This window comes from Eptatretus burgeri, chromosome 2 (genome assembly GCF_056783735.1).
Source record: "Eptatretus burgeri isolate ZD-2024b chromosome 2, Ebu_testis_v1, whole genome shotgun sequence".
Classification (NCBI taxonomy): domain Eukaryota; kingdom Metazoa; phylum Chordata; class Myxini; order Myxiniformes; family Myxinidae; genus Eptatretus; species Eptatretus burgeri.
The window spans coordinates 117,003,554-117,025,165 of NC_140962.1; the positions used below are offsets into that span (position 1 = coordinate 117,003,554).

Below are 21,612 nucleotides of genomic sequence, written 5' to 3' on the forward strand. Positions count from 1 at the left end.
GAAGACAGACGTGCCACAGTGCAAGTGTTTCACTGACACCAGAATTCGCTCCTGGAAGGAGTGGGTAATACCAGTAGTTTAAAAGACAATAAAGAAAGCAAATATGGACGAGACAAATTATATAGTGGAATTGTTGGCACGTTTGCATGTCAAGTTGAATTTTTTTATGCGAGTACAAAACAAGAAGAAATACTCAACGACATGCAAGAGGGTCACAAGGTCAGTGAATCAGTGAGCATTGAAGGGAGTTTCTACATTGCTTGATGCAAGCGGTTTTGTTTTGAAAATGGATAGGATAGGAAAGACAAAAAAGAAAAGAAAAGAAAAGAAAAAAAATCAACACATAAATACAACTTGATAGTGTGTCTCGAGGTTAAAAAGAAAAAGACAACTGAAGGTAAACATTAAACAAGTAAACAATACGTCAGTAATCTTAAATGAGGGAAATAATGACTTGTAAACAGCATGAGCAACAATACCCTGCAGATTAACAAAGAGCCTAATTACTTTGTGATAATTTTCTCTTTCTGCACTCAGTGTTGGCAAAATGGTACACGTGGTATTAAAAATGAAAACAAAACAAAAAACAATCCCCTCTGACAAACAAGCATATTTTACAAGGGAGAGGGGGAGGGGGAAGGAAGAGGAAGGGGGGCATTCGGGGGTTGTAAGCAGTTACAATGTGGAGTTTGATTTAAAATGTAAAAAGTGATACCTTCAAAACACAGTAAATGCCATCTATTGAACCTACCGATGTGATCTTGACAAGCAACCGCTCCTCGTCCTTGCTGAAAAGAGCTTTACCCTGTGTTGCAGCCACTGCATCAGGATGCAGCTCCCTCATCGCCTGGCATGCCATCCTAGGATGCCACAGGCCCAACAGCAGCATGAAAAATTGCAGCACATTTATAACGCTCCAATGCCAAGCGTAAAAATCGCTGAAAACTTCCTCAAAACAATGTGTTTGGTTAGAATATTTTATGAGTGCAGTGTCTCACATATGCACCGGTGGAGATTGAAGGGTAAAATGGAAACAAAAAACAGAAAGGTGCAAAATAACATACAAGGTTGTGGCGTATGCATACGTACTGTTTTATGTGGCCGTGTATTGCACAGAATACGTTTCTCGAGAAATGCATTGGGAAATCTATACAAATAAAAGTGCATGTGTGTGCGCATGTGTGTGTGCGCGTGCGCGTGCGCGTGCGTCAGTGTGCGTCGCGCGCGGCAGCGCGCGTCAGCGCGCTGACGCGCGCTGACGCGCGCTGACGCGCGAGACGCGCGCTGACGCGCGAGACGCGCGCTGACGCGCGCTGACGCGCGCTGACGCGCGAGACGCGCGCTGACGCGCGAGACGCGCGCTGACGCGCACTGACGCGCGAGACGCGCACTGACGCGCGAGACGCGCACTGACGCGCGAGACGCGCACTGACGCGCGAGACGCGCACTGACGCGCGAGACGCGCACTGACGCGCGAGACGCGCACTGACGCGCGAGACGCGCACTGACGCGCGAGACGCGCACTGACGCGCGAGACGCGCACTGACGCGCGTCGGTGCGCGTCGGTGCGCGTCGGTGCGCGTCGGTGCGCGTCGGTGCGTGTGTGAGCCAGGCGCTAGTGTGTGCGCGCGCGCGCGTGCCAGTGTGTGTGTGTGTCGGTGCGCACGTGTCGGTGCGCGCGTGTCAGTGCGTGCACGTCGGTGCGTGCACGTGTCTCCTCCATAACTCCAAAACCATGAAACATAGCAGCCTGAAACTTTGCATGCATACAAAGAAAACCCCAAGGAAGTGTAAGAGTGAAAATTGGGTGTTTGGCTTAATTAAAACACACCTTTTGAAGATACTTAACGGCCTTATTTAATTATATCCTTCATCAGGTGATGCTCGGCAGCCTCACTCTCTGGGGTCTTTAGGTGTTTCCTGGGTAACCTCGCTGGGATCTGAAACCGCCATGTTTTTTGGCCTGCTCAACCATGCCTCGACTAGGAACAGGCCACAACGATTTCTTAACGATAGTTTCCCCCCCCCTCCCCACTTTCCTCACTCATTTAGAATTCCTGTTCATCAAAGCTACAAATCGTTGTGTACATCGCTTTTGTAAGTGCTATAGTTTTCAAATTAAGAGCTTGGCGCGATTTCATGCATTACATGATACGATTTTCCACAATCTACTCTCACTGACTAATTAAAGTACATCATTGAAATATTATTTCGGTTTTGAGGATCGGATATCGTCCTGACAAAATAAATGTCAAAAACTGATCATTTAGAGAAATAACGAGTTTTATAAGTAAGCCGATACACCTATTTACTTTAAGCAAGGTTATGTCCCTCCTTCCCCATAGATACAAGAAAATGTGAAATTTCCCAAGCATTAAACTTATCTTTCTCTACTGTTTGGAGAATTGTATTGAGTGATCAAATTTTTTTTTAGGAACGTGCCAAAATTAACCAGCTTCATTGAACTATAGGATTTAATGCATTCATTGCTAGACCTGACATGACCTGTCTTCCAGAGGGACTGCCTATCCATAGCGTCTGCCAGATCTGTGTCGATATTTTCGGAGGTGTCGTGAGGTGCTATACAGGGAAGTAAAGCAAGCCTGGTAAAAAAAAAAAAAGAAATAAAAAAAAAAAAACTCCGCCGTTTAAAAAAAAAAAATTATAACGTTTGCGCGAAGTCCGAACTGAAGTACCACTTGGCACGTGCACAAACAAGCAGGCAAAATGGTATACTTCACGGGCGATTGAACTTTGCGATATCTCTAGGGTTTTTCTGCATAACATAGCAACTCTTTTGAGGATAAAGTCATTTTATTTCATTGTCTGCTGTGTGGGCGGTGAAGACCAGACATAAAATTAAAGGGATCTTTTAGGGTATGCAGCAATAGCCTGGCCAACCATTCCTTGTCAACCATTGAATTAGAGTGCTTAAGCCACTTGTCGAGCACCCATTGTCAATAGCGGTACCTCATTACGTCTTCCCGCGCCAGTGGCTCATGCTCTGCCACTCCGAGTGAGTCGTTATGAAATAACACCCAATTTCCAAGCTGTTTGCCGTATTAACGTGTGGTCTAAATTAGCGAGGCAATTTTTTTTCCACCTATCACACGCAGCTGTTTATAAAGAATAATATTTGTGAATATACCTCTGAAACGTCTATATAAATGAAACGTTGTTTTTCGTTGAAAGCTACTCAAGGTTTCTGGGTTGTATACTGTAAGTACTGTGGTTGGTAATCACACTGACTCCAACCTGCCAATTCCTAAAAAATTGCCGATATCTGCCAAGCACGTGTGTGTGTGTGTGTGTGTGTGTGTGTGTGTGTGTGTGTGTGTGTGTGTGTGTGTGTGTGTGTGTGTGTGTGTGTGTGTGTGTGTGTGTGTGTGTGTGTGTGTGTGTGTGTGTGTTCATGAAGCACAAAATTCTCACTCTCACTCTCTCTCTCTCTCTCTCCACCTCCCCCCCCCCCCATACAGTGCAGCACCCTCCTCCCAAATCTCCTCTCTCACTCTGTCTATTGACAAATCTGGACGGTGTTTGTCTCCAGACAGGTTGGCTCCGTACGTGTTCTGGCGGTATTTATGTCTCAACGGGAGTTTGTCTCCGGAGCGTGTTTATAGTATGACCGGTATAAAATGGATTTCAGACATTATTTCGTTCCCATCTTCACTGTTATTCTATGCAGAATCATTTTGATGAAACAGTATGAATTGCAATTAATGCTCCACCGCACGTCTGCCTTCCCTTCCTCTCACCTCACAATGCCTTCCCTTCCCCCACCCCTCCTCACTCCTCTCCCCTCCACCTCCTCACTCTCCCCACTCTCTCTCCCCCATCCCCTCTTTCTCTCCCCTCCCCCTTTTAGTATTACCGTCAGTGAAGCGAAGGGTGGTATATGCTGGTGAATATTAAATTAACAGCACCTGGCAGGCAAAGCAATGCAAGAGCTGCAGTTGTGCTCACACCAGGCCGATGAAAGACAATGAGGGGGCGGATGATGAAGTATAAAAGACATGTTGCAGTGACTTCTGTTCTGCAGACTGCTTTGAAACAGTAGTGTAATCCGATGTAACAACTTCACAAACACTCATGGCCGGAAGATGGTCACATTTCATGGGTCAAAGAGAAATGGCCAACAAGATGGTTACCACTATTGAAGCACCCATAACTCTGGTAAAAAGAGCCACAGTTTGTGTGGTTCACCTTCAAACTCTAAATCTCTCGACTCAAGACAGATGTTCTTATCTAAGCGATGGATTGTCACAAACGTAATCTCTAAAACTGCCAAAAAATTTTTAGAATAAAGACTGCATCCATAACAAAATCAGAGCCAGACACACTTCGATCATCACAGCAATGGCTCAGCTAGCGTTGACTGCACAGAACTGGGACTGTGGGTCGGTTCAACGCTGTTGCCCGAGTGAACAACTCTGCAACTTCTCTCTTCCCTGAACACCTCCAATTTGTCATGTGCGACGACGACAGTGCTTTCCAGATACCCGAGGATAAAGCTTATTATTATGGCAAATAGGTACTGCTTGCAACTGCAACTGAACAGCACAGTCACTGCATATCTCCTCAAATTACTCCTTTCAAGGGAATGGTTATACGGACAATCCATTTTATTTTAGGGTTGTACCCAGAATTGTGGGAGATGATAATTCCATTCTTCTTCTCCCACCTTGCCACTTGGCATAGCAGTCTGCTGCATGTACATCATTCTTAACCAAAAACTATACCTCAACCCTTGATCAAATTTTTTTTTTTTTTTTTGGTATACACTGTCAAGGTTTGTATGAGAGTGCTAACAGATCAAGACTCTTGCAATTACAAAACAAAAACAAAAAAAAACAACAAACCAACCAAAAAAAAAAACTTGTTCATAGAATACCTTATCCCACATAGTCTTGAGAAACAAAGACGTTGGTGGGCTCTGCGAGTGGCAAATACCATTGGTTGTGATGACATAAAATGACCAAGTACTGCTCAACTTTTTTTGTTGAAGTACTGCTAAACAGAAGGTTTTTGAAAGTTCCCGACAAGGCGAGTTCTGTTCTTCGAAAAGGAGAGTTCAAGTATACGAATCAATTGAAACAAAATAAAGATTTTAATGGGCATAGAAAAAGAAAAACCCAGAAGTTTACCGCCGCTGAAACAGCATCTTTCACACAATCTTCTTCCAACATATTATACTTGTTCTTCATGGATGTGGTTTGTGTCCTTTATGACATCCTTAAAAACAGCAAGATTTCTGTTTGGAATGATTTTCAATTTTGTTTGACTGATAAACATGTAAAAAAAAATAAAAGTTAAAAAAAACAAAATAACAAGAAGTCAGAAAATTATCTCACTCCTTTCTGCGAATGTGTGATTAGGCCGAATTCAGAGCCAAAGTATTGCTAAATTAGGTTTGTTTTCTGATTGATGTTCAAAATATAACATTCAACTGAAATTAGGGAGTTCCTTGATCATAAACTGACATATGTAGACAGACAAACAGACAAACCGGGAGGCAGACAATCCAGGCATGTTTAGTCACCTACCCAATAGAACCTGACGTGATGGGCCCGTTCGATGGGGAATGACCTGAGGATTAAGCACAAGAAAATTCATGATTCTAGCTTCAAGGGTTAATGCTGCAGATTGTTTTTTTTTCATTAAAATACCCCCACATTTAGAGGTTTTTTGGCCGTTGCTAGGCAACGGAGGGGTCCATAGCAACGGTTCTTTCTCACACATAACTAGGACATACCATGAACCAACCATACCAGTTTCATGTATATCTGACTCATAATCTCTGAGGTATAACGAACTTGGTTTTTTTATTGTTTTCTACCAGGGTTCATTCAAAGTCTATCTTCTCCGACAGTTTTCATAGGATCCGGCTGGAAACTTTTGACAATATGGCTGAATGTACTGTCCACAGTCGTTCATGGCCCGATTTTTGAAAAAATAATTTTTATGATTTTCCTAAAATTTAAAAGTCCCGTTGCTAGGCAACGGTGGTGTCCATAGCAACGGTTCTCATTTACACACAACTAGGTCATGGTATAAACCTACCAACCAAGTTTCATCGAAATCGCCATTGTATTAACTGAAATCGCCATTTTAAATACTGATAATAAGGGTAGAACAAATCTCAAAAAAAAAAAAAAAAAAAATTTTTTCAACTAGATCGACTACCCAACAAAGTAAACGAATTGGTTAACCCCGATCTTCGCTTTGCGAGCACGGGGTAATTACTGTAGAAGTGTAAATTTCCGTGCGACTAAGTTTCCGTCCCGAGTTAGTGACATGAAAACATGTTCTCACATTTTAAATTTAACAGAGCAGTCAAAAGACACATGACAATCTCAACTATGTTAACCATGTGAATTGAACCGCCGTGAACGATTACACAAGGACAAAATAGTTTGCTCTGCAACAAGAACTGAAGCGATACAAGCATCAAAACATACTTTATTATTTAATAAACAAAGGTTTGTGAACCTGGTGTAAACAAGACACAGGGTAGAGGCATAAGCAAGTGCTGCATTGAGCACCGAAGTTAACAGTGCTAACAGTTCAAGACTCTTGCAATTTTGCAGACATGAGACACTTGCGCAATCTACTTATCTTGTACAGAGACTGTGGTCACGCACGCTTGAGCATGCATGGACCACGTATGAAAGAGGCGAGGTAAAACACATGCGCATCATATTTATCGGGAATGACAGTGTACAGGCACACACGTGTGTATGCACTGTTAGCAATAGCACTGTACGAAACCAATGAAATACGGATTGCAAAATACGGTGGGGAAGTGCAGTAAAGCACATCAAAATCAACAGTTACAGTAACTGAATGCAGAGGTAAATAAAATAATGGTCTCCTGGAGCATTGGATATATTTATTCATTCCAAACTCTGGCCTCAGCTTCGCTGTCTTCACAAGATGGTACAGGACTTTCGTCCATTCCAACTTTCAATATTTCCTCGTTAGCGGCATGGACAGATGGTGCATCGAGCCTCGGTTTAACCAAGCTTGCAGGTTTCAGGAAACTTTCAAGTTTTTCTGCATTTGAAATGGGCTTCCCATAAAGAAGCATATTTTACGTTGAATTGTGGAAGCTGAATACTGGAGTTTAAAACCGTGTCGACCTACGCAACACTTGCTGGTCAAGTGTGTTGCTTGCTACTCACTACGGCACGATTGGCAATTGTTTGCGTTCGGCACGTGCTTTGTTGCATGAAATGCAGAGATGCCAACTTTTGGAAATCAGAATTAGGGAGGATTTGCAACCGACACCAAATAATGTGCGCGAAGCGCACATCTCGAGCGCGGAGCGCTCGACCCTTGAGGCGGGGTCCAGGGCCCGCCTTAGGGCCCTGGAAGCTCTGGGGTTCTAGACGCTCTCTAGTGCCCTCTGAGCCCTATTTTGGAGCATTTAACATGTGAAGAATTCCCACTTTTTGAACAAAAAAAGGGGAAAATTGTGCACTTTTTAATGTTACATGTATGTTAATATTAGTAAGTTAGGGGACAATCAAAGATTAACAAAAAGCACAAAAGAAGCAATATTTTTCTTACCTTACTGGCTGGTACTACTGCTGCTTGCTTTTTCCATGGCAGCTTTGCTGAGTGACAGCTGTGTGGCTCTTTTAGCCCTTCTGATTATGTCTTTGCTGTATTCTCTCTGGTAGCAAGGGGTGCTATGAGCTAGTTTTTCAATTAAGAGAGCTTCCAGGGTTTTGACACTCAAATTGGGACGAAATTCAGTATGATTCTTCCGTACAAGACTGAGTGCCCGCTCACATGATGCGTTCGAATGAGGAATGACCAAGATTCCCTTCATCACTTTGCTCAAATTAGGATACTTCTTGGCACCAGTGCAGGGATCTGTGAGCTATGAAATCCGATGCCACTGCTCATCCAATCTCACTGTCTCAGTAGCAATTGTAGCTATGGAGGCGTCTGCCTGGTAGTGAGCGAATTCACTCTCAAGACTGTCTATGTCACTATCACCGCCACTGAACAGACAGGGGAATTTCTTGATGAAAAACTCCACACAGTCAAACCCCACTTCTTGGTGTAGCTTAACATCCAGCACCTGAGCATGCTTGGCTAATTCATCATCTAGCGGCCAGGTTTTGAAGATGTAATTGCAGGCTTTCACATAATATGAGTGAACTGCACTGAAGAAACCTTGGATGTCTGACTCACTCAGAGTGAAGGTGGATTTCTTGAGACTCCTTTGTTCCCTTATATACAGTTTGGCATCGTTCCCAATCATGAGGTCCTCATCATTCTTCTGATGATTTCTGTCAGAGAAGGGTACATTTACCAGAACAACCGATGACACCGATGGTTTCAAAAACCGTACGAAGATATCTTTCAGAAGACCATTCAATTCTCCGTGCAGGAGATGAATACAGGGTTCGTCTCTTTGGAGCAGAAGATTCCCCTTCTCAAAAAGCTTGTTAGCATATCGAAGGAAGAAACAATAGAGTTTTGTTTGTGGAGACAAGAACATCCTGTTGACACGTTTTTCTCTAGATTCCTGCACAGTGTTTGAGGAAGATGCGCTTTTAGTTGTAGAACTCGGAGTACACTTAGCCGCAGGGCGATCACACTTGCGTTTACTGCCAGCAGAAGAGGTCAGACTCGTAGTACCAGATGCAATTTTACGTTTGAGGAGAGAGCTTGAGGTAGGTGCAGCCAAGGAAGAAGACCTCTGATTCGAAGGTTTTGCTGAGCTTCTATCAAGTGATTTGGCAAAAGCAGAACTTAACTTGGGTCCTTCTTTGCCTGTAGATGGGACTATCACAGTCTTTCTCGACTCTGAAGGGATCTGCTTTGTAGATGAACGTGATGAAGGGCCGGTGATGCTACCTGCTCTCAGCATTGGTTTTGGTGCTGTCCCTGCTGTCTTCTTCGCAGCAGATACTGCAGTGGTAGTGGTGAATGCTGCTCCACTAGTGCTTGATCCTGCAGTGCCAGTACTGGCAGTAGATACAGTGCCGTCCTTCTTGCTCGTTGTTAGAGTCTTGGCTACAGTTGGTTGCATTTTTCTTCGTACTTCTTTGAAGAAGAGGCGAAGTGGCTCCCACTGTTCAATCAGCCTGTCTAGGCACTGACCAAGGGACAGCCACCTTGTTGCGACATGCTTCAGAATCTTGTGTGTCGGGGCATCACAGAGTTCTTGCAGTGCTTTCACTCCTTTGACGCGTTTACTACTTTTGTCCAAGTAGTAGTAAATATCAATGAGAAAGTCATCTAATTCAATGGGTAAGGCCTGAGCCGCCTTCTTGGCCGTATTGTGCATCATATGGCAAGGGCATCCCATGATGTAGCACTCTAGATTTTGTTTGTGGATATAAGCAGCGACTCCTTTGTGCTTGCCCACCATGACAGAGGCATTATCAGCACAAAAGGAAACACAATTTCCCCACGGAATTTTCCTGTCACTGAACTCATGATCAAGCAGTTTGAAAATGTTTTCTCCAGTGGAATCTTGTTTGCACGCAGGCAAACTTAGCAAACCTTGCTTCACAATCCCAGCACTGTTGTCATAGTATGAAATCAGGACAGGATATAGCTGGGCCTCACCACTGTCATTGCTACCGTCTGTAGCTAGGCTAAATGGAGATAGTCTAGCAATATCGGCAATAGATGAAGCAGTAACATTTGACAACTCACCAATTATTGCTGAAGTTTTTGTTCTTGCACATCCATACTTTGAAGCAACTTTTGAATCTGGAAACATCTTTTGAAATAGAGGTCCAGCATGATCTGAGACTGATATGGGCAAGTTATGTTCCACAATAAATCCACTAAAGAGAAGTTCCGCTCGGGTAACATCCTCTTCCTCGCTTGTCCCTTGTTTGGTGAAATAATTCAGAAGTGTACCGGTACTCGTGCTCGAAGATCTCTCCTTTGCAATGTCTGTGTGCCGTTTGCTTCCAACGTGCTTCCGAATATCATCGCGACCTCCGTGCTCAACTGAAATATCAACGCTGCATACTGTACAATACGCATGATGAATTCCTCTTTCAGACTTTCGAATACACGGGTATTGGAGACTGTATTCGGTCTTGTACTTCTGAGACCATTTCTTGGTCTTCGTAAGCTTCTTTTCTGCCATTTCGTAATCAACATCGAGGGCTTGAAGCATCGGTAACTTCGAAGTCGATGTTCCACAGCTGCAGCGCGACTCGTAGAACTCTAGCGGCTGTTAAACACCGCACGGTGGTCGCGACCGCCGGGCTGGTACGGGGCCCAGCTGCATGCAGTGAGCGTATCGCATGCATATACACTGTGCATACATACCGCATGCACTGTATTGCACACATACCGCATGCACTAAATCTCAGTGCATGATCGCATAAGCGAGATCCAGACCCAATGTTTCGCTGCTCCTCATTTGAATTTGCAATTTTTTACGTACAATTTGGTAGCAGCGAACGTTATGGAGTTACCACATGCTATACGAAGCAGACGATGCTTTTCATTCAATTCTCATACTAGTACATTCTGATTAGTGAACAGTGCAAAAATATCAAAATTTCGGGAGGATAAGGATAGTGATCGTAAGGGCGGGAGTTTGGGTGAATTTTCGGAAGCCTCCCGATGAAATCGGGAGGGTTGGCATCTGTGGAAATGTGCAAATTTAAACTTTTCCAGTAGACATGGAAGACATCAACCCGAGACATGGAAGATTATTATCTCGATTCAAATATTAATCATCCTATTAATGCTTGAGACAAGGCAAAGCAAAGATGAGGAGGATGGTTTACCGAGTGAAATATATGAACTACTAGGAAGTACATGCCTTTAATACAGGCTACAAGTACAAAGTCAGGTTGTTGTGAGGTACAAACATGGATAAGACATGAAAACAATATCACAAGACAAACTCCATGAATTGCTATCAAGTCAATATCTGCAAGCTCACAGCACACCAACACCACCACACATTTATCTGCGACTCACACCTACCCACTGCTTACTGGCATGATTTGATTTACAAACTGCTTCAGGAAGACAAATGAATGGGTGGTGACAGGACACTAAGCCGGAAGTACACAAGCGGGGAGATGATGATGATGATGACGATGATGATGATGATCAAATGCTCCTTTTTTTCATCTTCCAATGGTGAAACAAAACAGAAAGGAGGCATCACTTAACTTATCAACACGCCCTCGTATATCTACACACACAAACATACATATATGCATGCATGCACACACTGTCTAAATCTTTCTACGTAATGCTTGTAGTAAAAAGATGATGCTCACTTTGAGATGAGTGGGTCGTAGAGAAGAGAATACCAGCGATCTTGGACCTCCTGAAGAGAAAAACTGCAACTGAACTTTACTCCCAAGTACACAGTTGTAAGGTCATTTGTCTGCAAGAAGAAAAAGACACTGTTTGATAACAAAATCAGAGATGATTAAAAAATAAGCAACTAATATATATATATATATATATATATATATATATATATATATATATATATATATATATATATATATATATATATATATATATATATATATATATATATATATATATATATATATATATATATACATACATACACACACACACACACTTTTGCAATTACAAAAAAAAAAAATAACTTCAGGTCATAGAACACCTTATCCCACGTAGTCTTGAGAAACAAAGATGTTGGGGTCTGCGAATGGCAAATACCATTGCTTGTGATGACATAAAATGACCAAGTACTGCTAAAGTTGTTTTTTTTTGTCGTACTTAGTTCATGAACAACGTGTGTGTGTGTGTGTGTGTGTGTGTGTGTGTGTGTGTGTGTGTGTGTGTGTGTGTGTGTGTGTGTGTGTGTGTGTGTGTGTGTGTGTGTGTGTGTCAGTAGGTCTCCACCACAATTCCAAAACCATGAAACCTAGTAGCCTGAAACTTTGCCTGCATACTAAGAAAACTCCAAGGAAGTGCAAGACTGAAAATTGGGTGTTTGGATTAATTAAAACACCCCTTTTGAAGATAATTAACGGCCTTATTTAATTATATCCTTCATCAGGCTATCCTCGGCCACCTCTCTCTCTCTGGGGAAAGGGGTTTCCTAGGTAAGCTCACTGGGGTCTGAAGCCGCCAATGGTTTTTGGTCTACTCAACCATGCCTTGACTTGCAACAGGCCGCAACAATTTCTGAACGATAAAGTTTATTTTTTTCACTTTCCACACTCATGTTATCACAAGCTACATTCATCATAGCTACAAAATCGCTATACAAATGGCTTTTGAAAGTGCCATAGTTTTCAAATAATCCATGAGCCAGTCGGGTTGGTCAGTACCATCTGGGGGGGGAATAATTCTCAGTGATTTTTTGCAAGGTTTACCACCCAAGAGCAAGAAAATATGATAACACACAAAAAGCTACCACCGATGCAATGCTATCACCCTGTTTATTTGCCTACCCATAAATAAGCTTTTGTGCAAAATGGCCAGTACAAGGTAAGACATCCTACTTCAACTTCACATTTTTTTTTATCAGTCAAACATTAACACTGAAATTTGTCTCACCTTTTGCTCGGATCATTTGCTTCTCAACAAAAGGTGCTAAACATGCCTAGGTTGAAAGGTATGTCATTGGTGACACCTACATATCAGTGTATTTCCAGTGTGATAAATCATACCGCCTTTAGAAAAGTATATGTCTATCATTTACTGTGTAAAGTAAATAAAAGTTCTCGAACAATATAATTACATGGGTGTTTAGAAAATTTATTAAGAAATCCAAAAATCTAAATTTCTTTTTTGTATGTTGTATATTAAGATCAGTTTCGCAGACAATGTTATCCTACCCCCTAAATGAAAAAGTACCCAATTTGGAGGGATTTATGTAGTTTGGTCAATGTCATATTTTCCCTGTTGTTACTGAAGGATACTTTCCAAGAATCAAACAAAGGTAAAGGATCGCATGTTCATGAACAAGATTAATGTTTTTTTCTCTGTAGTTTCTCAAAAAATACAGAATTTCAGGGATTTAGATACTCAATAATGCACATATGAAAGTATCAAACACCCGTATTACACAATATAAACCAATATGACAGGAACAAGATGGTTAATCATGTGCAATCTGATGAATGAGTAAAAGGTCAAAGTGTCAAATGAGTCAAAGGTGAAAATGAAACACAAACTTGTGTTGTAGGGCATAAAATTACAGAATAGAAACACAAATGTGGTGTTCCACACTAACAAGGCCATTACCTAGGCCCAATGTGTTGCTGATAAACATAGTCTTATGAACCAAAGACAGGTCCTTTATAGTTTCTAAGACATCTCTGATCATATGCACTGGTTGTAAGTGATATAAAATGTTCAAGATGAACTTAAAAATCATAATCATTATCCAGTTCTTCAATATCCTCATCTCAACTTTCCCCATTGTCTGACTCAAAGATGGATGCCTGGTTCTCACAGTCTGGCAGTCTGCACATATCAGTGCATTTCAGTCCGTTTGACAAACACACACATTTTGGTAGTGAACACTTCCTTTTACAATTGCAGGCCAATAAATCAAGGACGGCCTCGGGTGCTGGCTGACCATCCATCCAGTGCACCACCAACTGTTCAACTCCTTTCTTCTCAATCTTCCATCCTCGGCCAACAGGACTTGGTCATTTAAATCATACATAAAATCATGAACCTTCAAATCATTTAAGATGTTTTTTATCAATGTATTTGTAGCCTGAATGCAAGAAAAACTAAAAGTTACAAACTTTTCTTGATTTGCAGTATTTTTTGTTTTGGGGGGTGGGGTAACAATAATAACAACAACATTTATAATGTACAATAACATTTATAATAACATTATAATCCAACTTAAAATATATTTTGTTATTTTAATTTATGATTAAATTTTCTTCAAATTCATGTATTTAAAAATGGTATCCATTAATTACGGTATGGGCAAAAAACTTCCGTCCCACTTTTTATGAAAACAAAATCATATGTTCTGCAATGTGTCATCACTGGACTATCAGTGCCTGTAATTGCAAACACAAAATGTGAGGCTAGTTTTAATAACTGTTTTGAAAAGCAAATAACATGAGCTACGTGCCTAACAATTTTCAAGAAGATATAGCCTATAATAAGAGAGAACCATTAGTTTTAAATAGAATGTCCTCTTCTGTCTTCCGCCAGTTTCAGAAAAGTATATTTTGGGATGGGGTTACTAAAAGGCTAATAACACACAAAAGGCTACCACCAATGCAATGCTATCACATAGTTTCTGACTGTAGAGATGTATACCCTGCCAAAAAGTATGAACATTATTCCCCTCGGAAGGTACCGGTGGCCAAAAATTACCGGGTCTGGCGCATGGCCTAAAATTAGGAGCTGAGTGATTTCTTGTAATATATATATATATATATAGATATATATATATATATATATATATATATATATATATATATATATATATATATATATATATATGATTTTACACGATCTACTCAAACAGACTCATTGAAGTATATCAACGAAATATTATTTCGGTTTTGGGGATCGGGTATCGTCCGGACTAAGTAAGTGTTGAAATCTGCTAATTTAAAGAAACTAGTACATGCCCGTACGTGCGTGGGCATACGTGCAAAAAAAAACAAACAAAAAAAAACTTTCAAACCACGTGCCAGAAACAAACACACAGGCCGTTCCTTTGCTCTCACGTGCCCGTACATGCAAACCCCCAAAAAACAAAAAAAAACTTTCAAACAAACACACAGGCCGTTCCTTCCATCTCGTAAACGACGACTGGATTGGGGCATTGTGTTTATCTATAAATGCGCATAAGAAATCGAGAAATTATTATAATACAGTAAGTCATCACTATCCGGAAGTCTGTACGTTGTAACCCGTAATGGGGAACGCACGTGGCCGTACGTGCAAAAAAAAAAACCCCAAAAAACTTTCAAACAACTGTACGTACGTGCCCGTACCCGTAAGTACATGGCCGTACGTGCAAAAAAAATTTTTTTTTTTAAACTTTCAAACAACCACACAAACAACCACACAAACAACCACAAACAATGCCCCAATCCAGTTCCTTTGCTCTCGTTGCCTTTGCCGCGCTCCGCCACCCAGAGCTAGTGGTCCGCGCTCCGCCACCCAGAGTGAGTGGTCGTGAAATAAAACCTAATTTCTGAGCAGCTTGTAACAGGCCGCAATGATTTCTTTACGATAAAGTCCCCCCTCCCCCCCCCACTCACACTGTGTTATTGAATGCCTGTTCATCAAAGCTAAGAATCGCTGCATACATCACTCTTGTAAGTGCTATAGTTTTGAAATTACGGGTTTGGAGCAATTTCATGCATTATATGATGCAATTTTCCACGATCTACACTCACGGACCAGTTAAAGTATATCGTCGCAATAGGATTTCAGCTTTGAGAATCAGATATCGTCCGGACCAAGTGTCGAAATCTGATAATTTAAAGATAGAACGAGTCTTGTAACTAAGCCGATATACCTATTAAGTTTAAGAAAGCAAGACTGATCCCTCCTTCTCCATTTCAACACAAGAATATGTGAAATTTCCAAAGACTTAAACTTATCTTTTTCTCCTGTTTGGATAATTGTATTGAGTGAACAAAACATTTAGGAATGTGCCAAAATTAACCAGCTTCATTGAGCTATACGATTTAATGCATTCACTGCGAGACCTCGTGCCCTGCGCCCTAGAGGGACTGCTTATCCGTAACATCGGCCAGATATGTCTATATTTTAGAGGTTTCATGAGGTGCTCTACATGGAATCAAAGTAAATCTGGTGAAAAACGGACATTTTAAAATAAAGTTAACGTTTGCATGGACCGCAAACCAATGTACCACGAGACGCATGCACAGAAGAGCGGACAACATGGCGCATTATCAACTTTGTGATGTCTCCAGGGTTGTTCCACATTAAACAGCCTCTCTTTTGTGGATAAAGTCATTATTTACACAAATCCATTTAATTTCCTGAACTGCTGTGAGCACGGTGGACTGGCCTTAAAGTTAAAGGGATGTTATATTTGGTATGCAGCCACAGCTTGGCCAGCCGTTCTTTATCAACCATTTAATTGGAGTGCTTGCTTGAGTGCTTAAGCCACTTATCGAGTGCCCTGCAGTCAAGCGCGGGACAGTTCATGTCCTGATTGGGATGTCCAGTTAGCATTTGCTGCAAGGTGGGAGGTACATGATTTACAAAGGTTACATATTTTTCTTTGTGAGTTTCAAAGAAAAATATATTTAATAATACCCGATTTCCGAGCCCTATAAACATGTTTTCAAAATTAGTCATTTTTTTTTTCCACCTGTCACACGACAATTGGCAGCTGTTTATCAAGATTAATGTTTATCCTTCCTGTCCCCTGAAACGTCTATAATGCAACGTTGTTTTTATAAATTATTTGTTGAAATTACCCCAAAACAAGGGTTAAAGCTACTCTGGGATTTTGGGTTGTATACAGTACGTACTGCAGACGGTAATCACACAGACTTCAATCTGCCGATTCTTGAAGAATTGTTGATATCAGCCAGGCACTAATACTGTGTGTCTGATTTTTGTTCATAAAGCACAACATTTTCTCTCTGTTAACTCCCCCTTCCCCAGACATGTCTGGGCGGAGATCATGTCTGGATGGTGTTTGTCTCCGGACGTGTCCTGATAGATGGAGTTTTTGTCCAGACAGGAGTTTGTCTCCAGCGATATAATTTTCCATATGGAAATACTGGTATTTGAATTCTGAATAAACCGGGATACAGAGGAAAAAAAACAAAAAAACAAACGTTTTATCACCAACAATAAGGAAAGGTGTTAACCATGTTTAAAAACCTGGAACACATTCTCACTCAAAGCCCTCGGTATGGAGAACCCAGTACGCGTCTTTTGCAGTGTCCAAGAGTTGGGATCCCCTGGTCAGGTGTACCGGATACACTTTGTCAATTGAGCCAGAAACACCCTCGACTCCGCAAATTGGTCTTAAAATTCATAAAGGAAACGGGACGGTCAGTATAAAGTCCCAAGCATTTTTTATTTTATTTTTAGTATTTGTTCATTTTTTTAACCTCCCTGTTCATTCCACATCTAAAACAATCACCCTACCAAGAGTAATTATCTGATTAACTCAGTTTCGTCAGTACAATGACCCAAATTAATTACCCCATTATCTCATTACCAATAGGCTACATAATATACAATGGATCATCTCAGTGTGTGCAAATCATCGTGGAATTAAACTCTACGAGCAGATAACTGTCTGCGACGACGGGTATTGGGGACAGGAAGGATCACAATACTCGGTTAAGGTAGTTTCTTTGGATGTTTTGCACCGCATTCAACAGCTCAGTTCATATTGTTGGCGTGTTTGGTGCCCATGGTAGCGTTTGAGACTGGTCGCTTTAGATTGTTGACCTTGACACATAGTGCTGGATGAGTAACACAAACGATTTTACATATTCATCGTTTCTATATTACCTCCATCAACAGATTAACAACATGGCAGGATAAAAGTCGTAAATGCCGAGTTGAACAAACGTCCTGAACTCATGGACTTGGTTAAGTAAAACACGTCGTCTGGGACCAGGCCGTCGGTTTGCTGCCGAAAGCTGCTGATTGAATTTTCAAAGAGGGAATCGATGACGTCACAATCTATATTCGATTTTTTGAACCCGCAATAACCTGCATAAATACATGGAACACACAATGTGAAGATTTCAGAAGTATGAACAGAATATGTTTGGAGAAAAACGTGTTGGAAGTTCCAGATTTACACCCATTATATTATGATTTCTTTCTTTTCTTCAATTATTTCCTGTAAAACTCCGCAATAAAACCCGATCATTGACGCTGCGATTGTCATCACATGAGATAAACAGTTGCTCCCTACTCATAGGGTGGATTTTAAATAAAACCATTTATATACCATACACCAAAAAAACAAGTAGCGGTACCTTCAAAGTACACCCATCCCCAGGCCAAATAAATAAATAACTAGAAGGGCACTCGGTAGAACGCACATCTCTGCCACGTAATGCCTGATCCACAAGAACATATTGGGCCCAACACATTTTTGAAATGCCATTCTATGCAGTGCGATAGAGTTTTTGGCCCGATCTCTCAATGGTGAAGAATCACTTAACAAATTAAGTAAATCTCGTATCCAGATCCGGATTCGGATCTTCATCAAAATTGAATCAATTCGTCCTTGTCACACACCCAACCTGTCCACCATGTTTTGTCCGAATCCGTATACAACTTTGAGACAACCTGCACAAAGACAGCCAGACAGCCAGACAAACGGACAGAGAGGCGTGAAAACATAACCTCCTTCACCTTTGGCGCCCGGCAATGCCGCCTTGCAGCACATGGTGTAGAATAATTATTGATCGTTTAATTAATGGCAGATTGAAAATAAACAAATAATAATCATAAAGTAATTAATTTCTCAATTAACTGCCGAATAACATTCCAAAACCACCACGGCTTCATCTGAATCCACACTTTTGAAAATTAAGTAATTAATCGAAAAATGAATAATTAATCGATGAATAAATAAATCAAACAAGTCTGAAGACGACAATGATTCACGAGCGGTATTTGACGATGTAGATTTTTCAGAAGTCAAGGATGAGACAATGTGATAATGTTTGACCAACTTATAAAAATGATCAACATGATGTGTTACGAGTGACAGGTTGTCGTCTCCGGATTTGACCAATAATAATGACTATTAGCTGCAAAATGTCGATAAACCCGGTTTCGTTCAACAACTTTCAAAATTTGACCTTTGCATAACCTTTAAAGGTCACAAAACAATGTTGTGGACATTAAAATAAGGAAACAGGATACGTGCTATAGCTTGATGGAGTTAGTTCGTTGAAGAAGGTCGAAAATCCGGTTCGATTCCCACAACTTGGAAAATTTGACCTTTGTGAACTTTAAAGGTCAAAGGTCAAGGATTATGACCTTTGGTGCAAAACTTCCTCTGGAACATTCCAGTAACAATATAATGTCATATAGGCTAGATGGCATTTCACACTCCTCAGATTATCCATACTTTGATGAAATCAGCGTAAAAACAAACTTGAAGGGGGCGCCACGGGCAAGGTGTTCGAAATAGAGCAAAATGGTTTCAAGACTTTATGTGGGGAATGACCTCAAGATTATGCATAAAAAATATTGTCATCCTAGCTCTCAAAGTTTGGGCTGTCGTATGATTTTTATGTCAAAATTCGCAATTTTCTAAGTTTTTGACCTTGGGACGAAAATGAAAAATCGAGCTCCATGGGGCTATGCAGGTGCCATTGGACTAACCAAATACCAAAACCCCTGCCAGATTCGACAAACCCCTCGGAGATGATGGATTTTTATGTCAAATTCGCAATTTTCTAAGTTCGTGACCTTGACCTTGGGACGAAAATGAAAAATCGAGCTCCGTGGGGCTATGCAGGTGCCATTGTGCTAACCAAACACCGAAACCCCTGCCAGATTCGACAAAGCCCCTAGGAGAAGATGCAAATTGAAATCGGCTACCCCTAAAACACGTTTTTTGGGCGTGGCTCCGCCCATAATGGGCGCACCACGCCCATTTTCAGGAAAACAACTAGATCATGATACAAACCTCCCACCAAAATTTTATCAGGATTGGATCAAAACCCACGGAGCTATGCTCGGGACGGACAGACAGAGACAGACAGACAGTAACGAATATAGTGGTCACTTATTTTTTCGTGAAAATTTTTTTTCACTTTTTTCGTGAACCAAAATACCCTTGATAGCCAAATCACTTGGTCACTGTCATGTCCACCTTACTAGCTCAAAATACGTATGCCTGAGATGTTGCCAGGATGAGAAATAGTAATTAATAAATCAATAAAGTCATAAGTCAATTAATCGATTGATCAAAAAATAACAAGGACAAATGTGTCCAAGAGCCGAGTCATTCCACCAGTCAATCTCCTTGCTATGCTAGCTTCCAGGGCATCAAGTGCCTCCAGGGCATCAGGTACCCCCAGGGCATCAGGTCGCCCCAGGGCATCAGGTGTCCTCAGGGCATCAGGTGCCTCCATGTACACTCCCTGCCTGCTTCACTCCCTATTCTCACCCCCAGAAAGGTTTTGTCTTCACCAGAAGAAGAAGAAGAACAAGAAGAAGAAGAAGAAGAACAAGAAGAAGAACAACGCGGAGCTCTCTTAGAGCCAGCGTTCGCTACGCAACGCGGCTAAAAATTACCGTTTTGCCGAAGCACATCTTCACTTTTGTGCCCAAAAATACCTACCTCAAAGAATGGCTGAGATATTGCCCGGACAAACAAACAACAAAACGAGAAAACGAACAAGAAAACAAAAGGAGCGAAAACCGAGTACTCCTTTCCTTTGACGCCTAGCAATGATGTCATGCATCGCCTGGATGCGGCATTGAGAAGGAGCAGTGTACAAAAATACTCTTTACAGCCAAATCACTTGGTCACAGTCATGTCCAAATATCAGCTTCCGAGCTCAAAAGGTTCCTGAGATATTGCCAGAATGAAAAATAAAATAGGTAATTCATAAATAGATAAGAATCAAGTAATAAATTGATTGATAAAAAATTAACGTTTTTGCCAAAGCACATCTTCACGTTTGTCCCCAAATTTCAGCTTCCAAGATCAAAGGATGCCTGAGATATCGCCCGGACAAACAATCAAACAAACAAACAAGACAACGTCATGCAGAGCACAACACTTGCAAAATCCATAAAACAAATTTGACCTCAAAAATAACTGCTGGTTAAATTAAATGACCAAACATGCAACTCCTCTTCAAATTTCAAGTGAAACGAAAGAAAATTGACAATTTTAGAATTTTGGCCGATGTGGACCTCCGAAATAGTTGGTGGTTGTATTCAGTGACCTGAAATATAAATAGTCTTCAAATTTCAAGTCAATCAGATGAAAATTGAGGAATTTAGAAATCTCACCTAAGTTTTTGACCTTTGGCCTATGTTGACCTTTTGACCTCAAAAACAATAGGCTTCTTCCTTATGCCAAATTCTACCATGTGGTGAAGTTTCGTGAAGATCGGTTGAAAATCATGACCTGTAGGCGACAAACAGACAGACAAAATCGAATGACCAATAAACTTGACAAATCTTCGATTTTGCAAGTAACAAGCAAGAAAGAAAACGGAGTTAAAAAAAAAAAAAAAAAAAAAAAAAAAAAAAAAAAAGTACTCCCTTCCTTTGGCGTCAAGTGATGACGTCATGCATCGCTGAGATATGGAATTTGGAAGGAGCGGTGTACAAAATAGGTATGTATGTTATACATATACATATATATATATATATATATATATATATATATATATAAACAATAAATGTTTAGATATACCAAGCTGCGATGCCAACAATGAACAAATCGAAGAAAGGCGTTTACAACCTTGAAATACCATACAAGGGCTGCATGATTTAAAAAGCTTTGACTTGGCGACATCTGGAACAGTGAAACGTATGATGTCAAGACATACTAAGAAGTAAGTATAGTAGGTTTTAATTTTTAACCCTCAGAATCCGAGCTCATCAGCTCCGTACAAGCAATCGCGTTTTTCTTTGCTCTCGTGGCTGGTT

The 21,612-nt window shown here is 41.0% G+C and overlaps 1 protein-coding gene across 5 annotated transcripts in view; it reads right to left on the bottom strand.

Moving 5' to 3' along the window:
- MCRS1 (microspherule protein 1) overlaps positions 1-21,612 on the bottom strand; it is a 126,983-nt gene that overhangs the window by 20,434 nt on the left and 84,937 nt on the right. For all 5 annotated transcript variants that reach the window (XM_085870905.1, XM_085870904.1, XM_085870901.1 and 2 more), the window contains 2 exons: positions 11,283-11,392; positions 752-860 (listed from right to left, as the gene is read on the bottom strand). In XM_085870905.1, the coding sequence (XP_085727031.1) occupies positions 752-860; positions 11,283-11,392 (219 nt within the window). The remainder of the gene's footprint in view (positions 1-751; positions 861-11,282; positions 11,393-21,612) is intronic.